Below are 14,797 nucleotides of genomic sequence, written 5' to 3' on the forward strand. Positions count from 1 at the left end.
ACAGCAAGAAAAATATTCTGTTGAAGCTTTTAATCAAATTATTAAAGCAAGTCAAGCCTGGCTGGATTTTAAAAAGAGAATAGGCTTGAAGAGTTCGGGTATTAATTGATTTTGATACAAGGTTACGTTTGGTTTAATTCCATAGGTGCATTGAGAACCGGGTAAAGCCGCGATGAAAAAGAAATTATACTGCTTTTTACTAGAACATTTTGATGGATATTTCTGACCGTGTGGTTTTTGTTTTTGTTTTTAATAGCTACTACAGCACCACCATGCAGTTCACGAAATTTCATACATCGCAAAGGATATCACAGACCATCGAGCGTTTGGATACGTATGCGGAAAGGAGGGAAATCATAGATTTGTGGCAATAAAAACAGCCCAGGCAGTAAGTATCGGATCACTGTCGTTTTCCACAGCGTAACTCAACAGAAAAGCCGTGTTCGTTAGAAGCTGTTCAAGAGGCCAGTCTTGTGTTGTTTACGGTTGTGCTGGAATTGTCACCAGTGTCTGCCTACGTGCTCTTAAATGGCAAATTATTGGGACCAGCTTGGGAAAAAGGGAACGTATTTCACTATTTCTGATTCTTCATGATTTTTTTTTATTTATTTTTTTTTTATAACTAGTTATTGCTTTGCTTTCTAACTAAACTAGACTGGATACAGATAAGTTTGGTTTTATTTCTATACTCATTTAAACAGAAAGCGATAGATACCAAATATGTACTTTGCCTATAGTTTACTGTAATTCCATTGTATGAGAGACCACTAATAAATATGCCTTTGCATTCATATATATGCCTTTTATAATCATAACGCCTTTTATGTTAATAATCATAATTATCATGAATTTGCAAATATAGTTAGTTTGATAGCAATTAACCCGAGCCTGGATGCTAAGGTAGAAATCAATTCTATATGAAGTTCTCTCCAACCGTGGAGATGCTCTAACTGCTCTATCAGCAGGACGGGGTAAGAGGAATATATTTTCCCATATAGAAACTTCCCTTCCTGTTTTTGCTTCCGTAGGCTGAACCTGTAATTCTGGACTTGCGAGACCTGTTTCAGCTCATCTACGAACTGAAACAAAGGGAAGAAATGGAAAAAAAGGCACAAAAGGACAAACAGTGTGAACAAGCGGTATACCAGGTACACGCATAAGCTTAGCCTACTGCCAAGAAAAGTGTGGTTTGAAGTATCCCCCCAAAGTTGCTCCCAAGAGGCCCTGAGCATCCTCAGCATTTCTTAACAGCAATGGGTTCGAACGGTGCTAGCTTCAAATGGACAAATGCGAACCTAAGAGCCTTCGTGAGCTCAGAAGTAGGATTAAACAGTGATGAGAGCTATCGCTTAGCGTGTGATGAACATGTCTAGCGACTGGAAATGATCTCTTCATTTCCCATGTAGTATTTGTTCTAATTCAGGAGGAAAACTTTAATGAAGGTCAATGTGTTGTGAGTCAGGTGTTTAACGGTGTCTAATACTTTAGGGAAGATTCACTATACTTCTGAATGTGTGTTTTTGAATCAAAGCAAATAAGGTGCAGATTGTTAAACTCGGATGAAACTTGAATAAAGTTACTTTGTACAATAATGTGACTTTATCTGTATGCTAAAGAAAGAAAACTTTATACTTACCTGCCCATTTGGCTTATTTCTTTGCTGTCCTTTAATTTCTGAATACAGTTCTTTTATCTCTGCTGTTTATGTTCTTTGCTTTTACTGCCTGTCCTCTTACTTTGCTGTAGACAATTTTGGAAGAAGATGTAGAAGATCCTGTATACCAGGTAATTTCTGAAGCTGTATGGCCTTGGAGTTTCAGAAATGACTAGATATATATTGTCTTCAAACACAGCCAAAACCTTTAACAAGATGGTTTGAAATTTACTGAGATAGGTCTTCTGAGAAACTTGTAAGATTTTTACGGAAAGTAGCATATTTAGAGATTAAGCTGTAAGTAATGGCACAATACGTCTGATAGAAATATTAGATTAAATATTTCCTAAAATGTGGCTTGTGAGTCCAGATTTGAAGTTTCCAAATGAGATTTGTCATCATTTTTTAATACAAACTCTAACTGAAGGAGGGTTGCTTTGAGAAAAAGGAAGGTGACATCTTGTCATATGTCAATATGTCAATAAATTGACATTTTGGTTTTGGCTTTTATGGGGCCAGTATTTAATTCAGAGGGTGAATATTTGGGAAAAAAACAACAGTGGAACTGATGTTCTAACGCACTCCCTTGTTGGCATTTGGGCTATGATTTAATAATAGATCTGAAATTGAAGTCTTGTTTCATCCAAGCAAAATGTCTGGGAGCAAAGATGATTATCAGAAATATGTCAATATATTCATGTCCGATACCCTACTGAGTGTGAAGAAGAAAAAGATGTAATTTCATTCTCATGTTTTTGTGCTGAAACAAAATACGTGATAGTTTACTTTTTTTTTATCCTGGAGATTTTGTGTTCTTCCACGTAGGATGTCAGTGGGAGGCACGTTGAAAGAAACTGATTCAGCCATTAGTGAATATTGAACAGTGCCTAAGGTGCAGCAAGAAAGATGATGAGAATTAGGATGCCCTAAATTACTATTCAGCTTTTATAATGTCAAGAGTTTTACTTTGTGCTCTTCACAATAAAGCAAGAACCTGAAAATGACAAGTGTTGTGACAGCTTTTTGCCATGTGGCCTGTTACGTGAGCACCAGCCTGTTCTCCCAGTTTGGATTTAGCTTTTTTATTCATAGATAATAAATATACGTGGAAATAATTGCCGTTATGTAAAAGAGGCAAAATTCACATTGACTTCAGAAAATTAATATCGGGCCACAGGCGGTCTCCCTAGTGAGAAAGAATTAGGAAGTTGCTCTAATGATCATTAGAGGAGATTTAGGTCTATTCATTGCCGGGTTTATGAAATATGAAACCACCTTACCCTGCGCTTTCCAACAAACCGGTTGTCCTGCTGCCAGCCTGTACTTTGAGCTTGTTTCTTTAATGCCTGCCTATGTTTTTACGTGGAATTCCAAATCGCCTTTTTCCCTTCTGTTTCATCTTTGACTTTTCCTCTCTGGCGGCTGGTGTAATAGTACATTGTGTTTGAGGCTGGACACGAGCCAATCCGTGAGCCTGAAACGGAAGAAAACATTTATCAGGTATAGAAATCGCTAACTTCGGTGTTTTCATTGCAACGACTGCAAGCATTTAGCAAAGTACATTTCATATCTAGTTCACTTTTATTAGTTTCCATTCATCACGAAAATGTCTGGCATTTCATTCTGGTGACATAACATGAATAATCTGCCCAGTCTCAGTGTGATTTTTCTGTTGTTTGTCGCTTCGGCTTCTGCACATTTTATTAACTTTCTCAACTTACGAACGGTCTTAAACTTTTGAGTACCCCCTATAAGGTGATAAATAGTGGATTCTCTTTTTTTTTTTTTTCTGTTAATTTTTTGAAACTCTTTACACCTGTTCTAAGAAACGGATACCAAAATCTCACGGAGGGCAGACCATCCACGCAATTCTTGGAAAGACATTTTGATGATAGTGCTCTTCGTTGTGGCTAACCAAGGAAATAACTGAGCAAACCCTCTGAGTTCCCGATGGTTATCCCCCAGACTGGGGAAGATATTTTCCGAGTGCGTATGTTACGTTAGAGCCCAAGCTTGCATTCTTCACACTGACAAAAAATTGCGTTGAAAGCAATATAAAATAATCTTTTGTCGTTCAACTTATCCTCAAGGGATTGGTGCAGGGTTTATTAAAATATAATGTAATTCATTTTGTAGCACGTACTAGAGGCAAATCTGGAGACAGACAGAAAGCTCTGTATGCTGTGAGAAAATTGCGATTTGAGGAAATCATTTAATATGGAGGGGAAGGAGACTCAAGCAGTGATTAAGCATTTCATCTAGCTGTGCTAGAGGTTGATCCGCTAATAGGAAAAGCTTTTTTAAGGTAGACAGGAGCAGGCATAGAACAAAAAAAAAAAAAAGAGGGAAAGGTATCTTTTTAAGTAACAGAAAAGGCGGGAAGATAATAGAAAAAATGAAAGGGTAGAGTAGCTGTAAGCCAAAATAGAAAGAAGCTAAGTGGGAAAGGGAAATGCAAGCTAAACATTAGAAAGTAACCATCTCATAGACCCCATCACAGGGTCATTAAGCTGAGATTCATTTAACCTGTCTCTGTTGATTTCCCGGCACCCCACCACGCACGCTAGAACCTGCGTCTTTCTGCTTCTCTAGACCAAGACATGCAAAGCTCTCAAGGTGAGAGTATGCCTACGGTGGAACGTTTTCTACCGCATGGTGTTGAAAGTTTGACTGTTTTCAGGAAAGCAATCCCTTAATTAATGACTACTCTAGTTGTCAGTTTCGTGCTAGAAACAAAATTCTTGTGACAGCTACATTCAGGTGAGAAATTCCTGGTTGTTCCTCGAAGTGCGGAGCTTTTAGTGACGATGGAGAGAAGTACCGGTGGAAGCAGGCAAAATGGTGTGTCGCTCCCAGTGTTTGGAGAGGTTAGAGCAAACTGGTGGGCAGGGAGGAAGGAGGAACTGTGTTCTGAGCAATGACCTAAAGAACAGGAGGGGGTCTTTGGACAATTTCTTTTTCGTAAAATGGACACGGAAGATGAGAAGCAGATAGTGAGGTTTTGCCTCATCTTGAGGTACCGCTGCCACTGTCCTGTAAGTCACCAGAGAAGTGTTTCCTCCCATGGTGACGCACAGAAAATACCCGTCATTAATACACCATACTCTCAGTATATGCCGTCTAACATCGTCATTTGCTGTATTTGCTACAGGCAATACCTTGAATACAGCAAATGCTGAGATTAGGGAGCTGGGAGTCTTTTTCTGATATCTGTTGTAATTGACACATGCTTAAGTATGGCTGCTGTAGTTTTGCCCAGAGCTGGAGCTTCCAAGTACCCATGGACTTGGTGTGCTCTTGCCTTACCATAAATCTGGATTCCCTCAGCTCAGATCTTACACTCGGATCACTGGCAAAATTGGTTCTCTTACGAGACCTTGATGATCTCAGAGCCATGCAGGCTACTATTAAAAATTAAATTAGAGAAGGTCCTCTTACGTTTTGGTTGGGTTTGGTTTTAGGTGGTTTTCGGTTTTTTTTTTCAGTTTGTTGCAAATTGGTGCCGGCTTCTATTATTTACTACTACAAAGCCTTCCCCATAGTACACTTTGGTAAACATGCATTTGCCCAGTAACCCCATGCATCCTCGCTTCAGCCTTGCCAAATCTTTCTTCTGGTGCTGCTCCGGTTTTTCAACCAAGAGCTGGTATGCAAAGAATTCACTTCTCCCTTGGTGGAAAAGGTTCCTACCCAGTGGATAACTGGAGATGGAAGATGTGTGCTGGAAGGGACAATTAGAGAAATTTCTTTTTAACATAGTGGAGGTCACACTCTTCTTTTTGAGCGTTATTTCTCTGTCTGTCACCTTTCTTTGATGCATTACCCCAAGGACTGTCTCTGTCTGTCTCCTCTTTTAATATCATCTGTCCATGTAAGTTGCTCTAATGTGTGAGTTATGCAAGGATTTGATGACTGAGCATGTACCGATCATCTCACCTAGTGTCAGATTTCTTGATAGCATCTCTTTTCCTGCCGGCTGTTTTAGTGAGGTGGGGATGGGATTTTGCTAGGTGGTTTTGCGTTGTGGATGCGGCAGCGCTTGGTCTCTACGGAGTGGCAAGTTCTGCTCCATCAGGAGCTGACAGTCTGAGATGGGGGGTTTCTGAGCTGCGGTGCTTGTATTGCTGGTAAGATGCAAGTACGTCAAAATGGTTCACAGCCTGTCACAGAGCCAGAGCTGTCAGCAGCGATCGTGCTGGTACCCCTTCGCTGCTGTTGCCAGTCAAAGGAAAAGCAGGAGAAATCCCTTGCAGACCCCCAGTCTCAGTAGCGATGCAAAAAAAGCGGGATGATACGTGGTAAGAAAAGACAACAGGAAGACAGGCGGTACCGAGTGGGGAGAGGAAGATGTCTTTCAGAAAAGTTTCTCTGTCTTGATAGTAGAAGTCAGAAGCTTTTTTTCTAATGTAATTATAAGCTGGAGTAAGAGAAAGGGGGATCGATAGTGCAGGGAAAGGCTCGTTCCATAATAAGCTGTGGATAGGAATGTGCAAACTGGGGTGACTTCATGGAGAAGTTGACCGATGGGGAAACTTTCCACAGAGAAAAAAAAAAAAAAAGTGCTACTAATAGTTTATAAATAGTTTATCTTACCATGTTTGTCCTCTTTCTATGAAGACTAAACTTTGCAGTGACTTACTAAATACACCATTCTTGGTTTCTGCTCTTGCACTGTCACTTAACAGTCTGTAACAAGAGAGCACTTTATTTCCATGAAATTGAGTTGTTCCACTCTTACCAGTTTCAGGTTCTCTAATGTCATAGGTGGTTTTAGTGGTAGAAGATGGTACTTGGAGAAAACCAAGGCAAGCAAGTCATTCCTGAGATAGGAATAGAGGAGATCTTTTAAAAAGCTCGTTCAGTTTCTGTGAGTGTTCTACACTCATGCTCTTTAACCAAGTTAAAGATGCACCAAAGTGAAGACTTTGACGTTTAAACACGGGCAGGAGAATGTTTGAACAGTAGAGAGAGTTTTTGACATACTGTACCGAATAAGGAACAATAGCACATCTCAATGAATAAGTAACAGCTTCCCCTAAACCAGACCTACTCTAGTATCGGAACTCTAAGATATTTATTGCCTTAAAAAACAAAAACCTTATAATTTTTATATTTTTTTTTTTGCCACAGCTGCAGTATTATTTCTCCTGTTAACCTGTGAGGTTTCATTAATGTCTGAAATGTCACCTTACGCGGCATGCCCTTGTTCCGTGGAGAAGCAGCACTGATTTACTTAGAGCATTCGTGTCTCTTTAGAGGAGCAGGTTTTTACTGTTCTTTTTGCTTGTATCATTTACAAAAGACCTTCAGTGCTTCTAGGACGGAAAAGAAATATAATCACAAATTATTTAAAATACGTAAATTTAACTTACCTGTGCAGTCCTTAGGTAAGCAAAGCCCAGCGTCACAAAGCAACTGAATTTACCTGAGCAGGTTATAAATGCCCAAGGTGTAAATCGTGACTGTTGACTGAACTGAAGACTCACCCAAAATTTTTTAAGTGCGTCAGCCCCTGTCCACACAAGGCTGTTGACTGCAGCTCCCTGGCTCTGTCAGGCTTTGGCAGGCCGGTAATTCCTTAGTAAAATTGCAGAATTGTAACCAAACATCGCTCAGAGCAGCAGCAGGGCCCCATCACTGCAGGGGTACGTGTTATGGCTTTATTTAACTTAGATTATTAAATGAATTGGAAGGAAGAAGTCTTAACACCATAGGCCAAACGTTTCTTTCCCTCAGATGGGTAGCTCTGCTCTGGCTCCCTGCCATCGAGGAAGGTGACATACTGACCTGAGCATGACTTCCATGTGCATCTTCTAACCCCCCAGGAAAATGAAAAAAACAAGCATTAAAGCAGGAAGGAGATCCAAGTGTAGCTGGACTTAATGAAGCTGAATCTAACTGAGAATGAAAATCTCATTTCTGAATACTACTGGGCTTTAGGATTTAAAAAAATCAGATAGATGTTTTATTTCTCCCGTATCATTTCCATTAATGGTACTACTTGGATGAAAAGGGAACCATCCTTGTTTTCATTAGTATTAAATGACTACCCTGTACGTAAATACCAGTTGCAGATTTCAATTTTTCATCAAATCTGCTTGGGTAATGACCTTGGTTTTCATTTGCTGTTGCAGGTTCCTACCAGCCAAAAGAAGGAAGGTGTTTATGATGTGCCAAAAAGTCAACCTGTAAGTGTAAGTATCATCACTATTTATATGCAGTAAAGAAGATGTGTTTCGTAGCTTCTGTGATTTTTCATTCTTGTATGTAACATTTAGTACATTCCTCGCGATGGGAATTTTATCAGGGATGTGTTATGGGTTGATTGGGTTGGTTCAGACTAACCAGGATTGTAATGTCACTTCTATCCATCTCATTCATTACTTAAATCTCCTTTCTGTCTTTCCCGACTCATTCTTATGGAAGTCACCATTTATAAACTGTGTTATCTGTGGTTAAGAGTCGGCAATGAGCCTTCTGCGTGTTGAAGCATGAATTGTTGCTGCCTGGATTGGAAGGGTTCCTCTGTTACTCAACGCTTCTCACTCTGAGTGACCATGGGCTGCATTTTCTCCCCCGTGCGCTCTGTCGGAGTCGAACTTTATATATTGTGCTCCTTACACCTTGGTTTAGTAGGACAGCAGGGGAGGCAAGGTCTGGATAGAGTGGAGGTCGAGAGGAGTAGCATTAGGAAAAGGTATGTCAGAACACTGGTTTAAACAGTGTGCAAAAAGACCTCGCTCAACGAATTCCTAAGTGGCAGAAACTTTGCTGTCTGTATCGCACTGCTTTCCTGATTATTATGGGCTGGAATCAGCACAAGGAGATCTCCTCCCAGTATTGCTATGTATTGTTTCTGTAGTGCTCTAAGTATCCAAGAGGCTGAGGGCCAATATAGACTGTAAGCTTACTTCTTTCTGTCCCGTGCCTTGCATGGATAGTGTACTCTATTAAAAAATAGGGGCAAGATGCTGTTGTATCCAAATGGCCCCATTCCCTTTCTGTGTATTAGCGTTTTGAAGAGGTGAAGCATTTATCCCCAGAACGTATAAGGAATGGTAGCAGGTAGTTGAGAGAAGAAGAGGAGTGGCAGATGCCGTAGCAACAAGGATGCGTTCGCTGAAGGGCAGGGCAGGTTATAAATACCTCGAGAAATTGTGCGATTGCATTGGTTATACGGAAAATTAATATTGCTGAGGATTTGTGTGAGAATGGAGAAAAACAAAGGAGAAGGTCAAGAATTTCAGTCTGCTGTAAGCATGGGAAAACTGCCTGTATGCGAAAGAGAGAGAGAGAGAGACTCCTTTCGCATAAGGATGTGGTAAATTGCGGAGCTTGGGCTGCGCACGGAGACCGAGATGCCGACCGAAAAAGATAAATGCGGGGGAGGGGCTGGATGGGGGCCTGAATTGTGACACTTCTGTGGTTTGCACAAACAAACAAAACTTGCCATAAATATTTCATGATAAGCCACAGGGAGGAGGGGAGGCATCATCGTGCTGCCTGGGAGAATCTAGTAAAATAACTCATGGTGCATAACTAATTAAGGTATTTGTGGACAAGGGGTAGCTGTAGATTTTTCACTCGTTTCTCGTATAGTTCAGTGTTACAATTTTTCCGCTGTACATTTCCTGTGACTTTTTTATTATTCCTTCAGCGATGATTCAAATTTAGTCTGAGTGTAGTCTGTAATTTGGGTCGTTGGGGTATGACTGGGTGTACAGTACACTTGCAATCCTGTCTGCAGACACTTTGGTATTAGACTGTCCTGGTAAAGAGCATGACTGTGAGATATGGGGCATATGGAACCTACTCTGCAATCATCAAATACATTTAATCTGTCATCTCCGTGAAGCTGGTTGCAGACCTAATTTTTTTTATTGGTTTTTTTTGCTGTTTTGTGGTTAAATTTAAAGTGATTAGGACATTTTCTCCAAACAAGTTACATACTTTATGAAGGAAAAGAGAAGAAAGAGAAGAGGAAGAAATATGTAGCTGAGATTTTTGTTTCACCTTTTTATTAGTATGTATTAAAAAAAAAAAAGAAAAGCAGCAATAGCTCTTAAAATTAGCAATTTAATATTCCACTGCCCATCTGATTTATTGTTCACCCTTCCACATCTAAGACTCTCTGTCATTGAGACACTTGCCATAATTTTTTTTTCAATTTATAGCTGTCATTATTATATAAACCTCTAAAATTCAATCTGAGAGCAAATAATGTAGCTCATCTACCTGGTTTAAACATATAAGGACACTTTCTTTATTAGGAGATCTTGCTTTCATTAATTTCATAACGGATGAATAAAGCGAGAAACTTTTTGTAGCTCCTGATAGGTTTCAGGCACCATGAATTCTCTTTCCTGACAATAAATGCAACACTTAATAACAATGCAGCAAGTTTTGCTTGAGTTCAAACGGAATTGCCCACATTCCCTGGACGGAGATCAATTTTCCATCTTGGGATTGTTTTCCTCTGGTGTGTTCTCAGGCAAGCTGTCTCTAGTCTTTGCGCATAAAAGTTGCGGGATACCGAAGTTGTCATCTAGGTGCCCTCCGCTCTTGTCTCTCTGTAGCCAGTGGAGAGAAGTAGTCGCTTCACGGGGAAGTTCCTCCTGTCTGCGTGAGGTGTCCCTTGCAGGTGGAAATAAACATATGTCTGGCCATGGTTCTTTTGTGGCTGCAGAGGAAGTTTAGATGACTTGCAGGTATGATGACTTCTAAATAGTTAGGCTTCGGTGAGGTGAGATCTACCAGTGTGAAAGCTAAAAGCCAGAATCCATTTTCCAAAGGTTACTTTGAAACTGGGAAGTGTAATTCATGCTGGTTTTCAATAAGCTACAGCTGGAGAAACGAAGGCTCCGAGGAGACCTTATAGTGGCCTCCCAGTATCTTAAGGGGGCCTACAAGAAAGCTGGTGAGGGACTTCTTGGGATGTCAGGTAATGGTAGGACTAGGGGGAATGGATTAAAACTAGAGATGGGACGATTCAGATTGGACATTAGGAAAAAGTTCTTCACCATGAGGGTGGTGAGGCACTGGAACAGGTTGCCCAGAGATGGAAGCCACATCTCTGGAAGTTTTTAAGGCCAGGCTGGACGGGGCTCTGAGCAACCTGATCTAGTGGGAGGTGTCCCTGCCCATGGCAGGGGGGTTGGAACTAGATGATCTTTAAGGTCCCTTCCGACCCTAACAATTCTATGATTCTTAAGAAACCAGGACTGTTTGGGCAAGTATTGCTTCCTGTGTGCGTATGGGATCCCACTGGGGCTGAAGGCACGAAGCATCTTCCTGGCAGTGCCATGAAGCAGAAGTACTCAAGATTGTATAGGCATCGAGAGCGCCGATGTACTTACACAATGCCGTGCCGTTGTGTGAGGCCATTTGTCAGGAGGTGTCAAAGTACTTTATAGTGTGACTCCTCATGATCTCTGATATCAAGTAATGTAAATACGGTGCAAATGAGGCGGAAAGGAGTGAGTCTCGGATCTCAGAATTTGAACCTACCCACTGAACTCAATTATGAGTGGTGGCTGGTTGCCAAGTCACTTCTCTGACATTGGGATGCAAAGATTGCTTACTCAGTGTAATTCTTGTATTTTCCCATCTCTTTGCTGCATCCCTTTCCAGCAAATCCTACTGTCCTGTAGATTTCCCCTGCTGGGCATGCAGCTCAGCTCCAAACGTAACGCTTTTCGTGATGTCCAGTATCCTCCCAGTATCTCTCCCTTTCTCTGTATCTACTCACACTTCTTGTATTCATTCCTGCTTTCTCTCGGCTCCTTTCTTAGACCAATTCTCCTATTCTCCATTCGCCGAGCATAGACATCAGGCCAGACAAAGAAACAAGCTTACCCCAAAGAGCTTGTGTTAAGTGGCACACGCTCCGCTTAGAAATTGTAGTTCTGTATGTGAAATTAACTGTTCTAAAAAAGTGAAATGTTTAATGAGCTCTTTTTGTCATAATTTCCCATCGTCTCCCCATTATACATCCACATCAAGTTCTACCTGTCATGGTGTTTTTAGTAATAAGAGGCAGACTGTAAATACCCTTCATGGAGACTGTCAGTCACATCACAATAAAACCTCTTCTCATCAAAATGTCTAAACTATCTGCTTACAATTTTATGAAGGCTTTCAAACAACTCATCTTACTGCTGTATAAAGACTCGGGGCATTATAGCTGATGCCTTACAATGCGGGCAGTCATCTGGCCAGCACCGACGAGGTGGAAAATGTTAACAAACCAGGGTGGAATGGACAGGGAGGAATTTGGCTGCCTTAGGGGCAAGGCATGGGAGGAGCAGATGAAGCTGGGCTGGACCCGAGCGCACTCAGGTCTAGAAGCCGTAAGGGCTGCCCGAACTAGGAAGCTGCCTTTGGGAAAGCTCAATCTTAATTCTGGCTGGAATTCCAGTGCCGTTTGCAGGTCTGATTTGTTCAGGTCTCGTGTCAGAGGAGTTGTGCCTGGGGACATCTGGAAGGCATGGGCAGCCCTGGGCTCCACTAGCTCACTCAGAAAGTCAGTCCCTGGAGAAATGTCCAGGACGTGAAAATGTCTGGCAATAAAATAGTTCAGAGCAGCTTTCCAGGTAACTCTCACCATCCTCTACGAAGCGAATTCTTCCTGTGACACTTGGTCTGGAGAAGAGCTTTGTAACTCTGGCTTTTCCCTAAGTTTGCATCAGTGGCTTTAGAGAAACGACCGGAGACATTGACTTCAGCCTCCTCACTCAGGCTTTCGGGACCAAATTTTCCAATGTGAGAAGGAAGAGAATGCACGGGCCCAGTCTCTGACCACCTGAGCTGGCGAAGCTCAGGTTTTATTTACCTTTGCTAAAAGAGACACCTGTGTTCAAATGCCCCAACCTAGCTACACTCAATGAAGCCCCACATATGAGGTTTAACGTGGCGGTGTGGGATGTGCATTTTTAACAGGAACAGCTACCTGTTGCAAAGTTTGAAAATATATGAGTTTGTTAAGATAATGTTGCGTGGCATGAGTTTCTTTGGTGTTTTAGTGGGTCGTTGCTATTTTTTTAGATAGAAGTGAATATACGTACCGGTATCTGTAATGTAGACATTGGACTAAGTCTTCTGAGAAGATCTTGTGCAGCGCTGGAAGCACGTCTGCACCATGTGTGCCTCCTCTCAGCTTGTCTTTTGATTTAATACCAATATTAACTCTGATGCTGGCTTATAATGGAAACAATTAGCACCACACCAAAGGTAACATCTGAGCCCTGAAGGTGAGATGACGTTGTCAGAGACATGTCTTCAAGAGTGAGACTTGTGCTGTAGCAGGAGGCTGTCATTTTAACAGCCTCTCCGCACATCAGCGTTTGTTTCCGTCTGCTGTGTGGGTACCATCCCCCTCGTGACCTGCCTCCCCTGCCCCGTGTTATCCTGTGGGCAATCACAGCGGATGCTGTTAGGTGATGTCCAGCGATGTTGCTGACATTGCACTGTCATGTCATAAGATACTTCCACCTGTGGGGTTTTTCCTCCTTCCTTTGGGGTTAGAGGGTCCCGCATTCCGTCGGGTCTGGCTGATGCAGGAGAGAGGCAGACCCTTGTTTGGTTCCTTGGGCACCTTGGGTGACACATCTATTGCGTTTAGACTGCATTAGGTGTGCGTGTTACTCGTCAAGGTCTGTCATCAGCTGTGATTTAATTACTTTTGCATTGTAGAAGGTCACTGAGATACGTCAAGGTGGTTTTTCCTTCCTTTCAGCAAGACCCATGGGCCTCATCTTCTTCTCTTTTATACTTTCTGCTTCTGTTTATACCTGTGCAAAATGCAAGTAAAAACTGAATAAAAGCCTTTTACCCTCACTCAGCACTGGCATAAACAGCTATGCAGCTGATAGTTTGGAGTGGATCCGCAGCAAAAAACACCTAAACACCTGAATTTTCACTCGCAGGCCCTGTTCAGCTTCAGCTGAGGTGAAGGGCTGGGTCTGAGACTTTGCTCAAGCCCCCGTGTTTCTTTTCCCAGGAGAGGAACGAGCCACCCTCAGGGATGTTTCAAGGAGATTTCAGGTTACAAAAGCGCTACGGTGACGCGGTATTCAATAATAAAATTAGAAATAATGTGGTTTTTTGGTTATAGCTCCGGTCACCTGTTGTTTTGAAAACCTGTTTTCAAACAGGTTTAGATAGACCTGTGTAACTGTGCCTTGTATTTTAAACAGTAAATTTGGGGTTATTCCTAATTCCCTTCCATTGTTAGGTTTATTCCCTGCAAGCATCCAAAGGTGTCTCTGCTGTCACAGTCTAGAAGTGGAGTTTTGCTCTCCCATGGAAGCTGGATTCTTATCATCACTTGTCTCTCGAACCTGCAGCTAAAGAAAGCCATCAACATGTCACCATGGCTGGCAGCATTGTGCCACCCAGGCGGTGCCGTAGTTAAAGAGTTTAAAGAGAGTTGAAAGAGTTAAAGAGAACATTAAAGAGTTCATCTTTCCCCATCTGAGCTCTTCCCGTATCCTGTGCCGCTGTCCTCATTCCCGTTTTCCCCAGGGAGAACTGGTGGAGCTGCACACAGGGAAGAAAAGGGGCATTACTTTCAGAAATCGATGTTCAGGCAAGAAGTGCCACTGATGCCATTGGATGTGTCTGCGATAAGTCTGGATGGAAACCTGGCCACGCAGCTTGTCCTTGGTCCCTGATTCTCCTGCTCAGACACCCTTCCTCAGGCTGAAATGAAATTTGGTGCAGGCTGGCTTTTGCCACCCTATCAGCTAAAATCTTTTGCTCTTCCCCTTTGTTTCCAGTTTTCTGTTGAATGGAAAAATATGTTTCATTTTAATATCTTTGCATTGCATCAACCGCGTGCAATAAATTGCACGTATTTGTAAGGGTACCTAAATCTAAAGCCAGGCTTATGCTTCTGGAAGACAGATGCCAGGGCCTGCTAGTGCATAGTAAATGTAAATTACAACAGCTTTTGTAGCTTGTGTCAACATTTTGAAAGCCTCAGTGTTTAGTTCAACAACATAGTGATATTTCTGGGCTTGCAGCGTTTCTTTCAAATACACGTGACGTGACCGGTGTACAGCATGGTGGATACCATGCGCTCGGAACCCACCACATGGGGTCTGGAGAAGATGTGGAGGAGGTGACCATGTGGCTGGGACCTTT

General features: G+C 42.0%; 1 protein-coding gene across 11 annotated transcripts in view; it reads left to right on the forward strand.

The window, feature by feature from the left end:
- Positions 1-14,797, forward strand: part of DAB1 (DAB adaptor protein 1) — a 478,733-nt gene that overhangs the window by 437,952 nt on the left and 25,984 nt on the right. For 6 of the 11 annotated variants that reach the window (XM_063343442.1, XM_063343440.1, XM_063343439.1 and 3 more), the window contains 5 exons: positions 257-388; positions 1,029-1,148; positions 1,747-1,785; positions 3,089-3,154; positions 7,789-7,848. In XM_063343442.1, coding sequence (XP_063199512.1) covers positions 257-388; positions 1,029-1,148; positions 1,747-1,785; positions 3,089-3,154; positions 7,789-7,848 — 417 coding nt within the window. The remainder of the gene's footprint in view (positions 1-256; positions 389-1,028; positions 1,149-1,746; positions 1,786-3,088; positions 3,155-7,788; positions 7,849-14,797) is intronic. The other 5 variants (XM_063343447.1, XM_063343449.1, XM_063343443.1 and 2 more) reach the window with 2 other exon arrangements.

Source organism: Chroicocephalus ridibundus, chromosome 8, assembly GCF_963924245.1.
Source record: "Chroicocephalus ridibundus chromosome 8, bChrRid1.1, whole genome shotgun sequence".
Taxonomy (NCBI): Eukaryota; Metazoa; Chordata; class Aves; order Charadriiformes; family Laridae; genus Chroicocephalus; species Chroicocephalus ridibundus.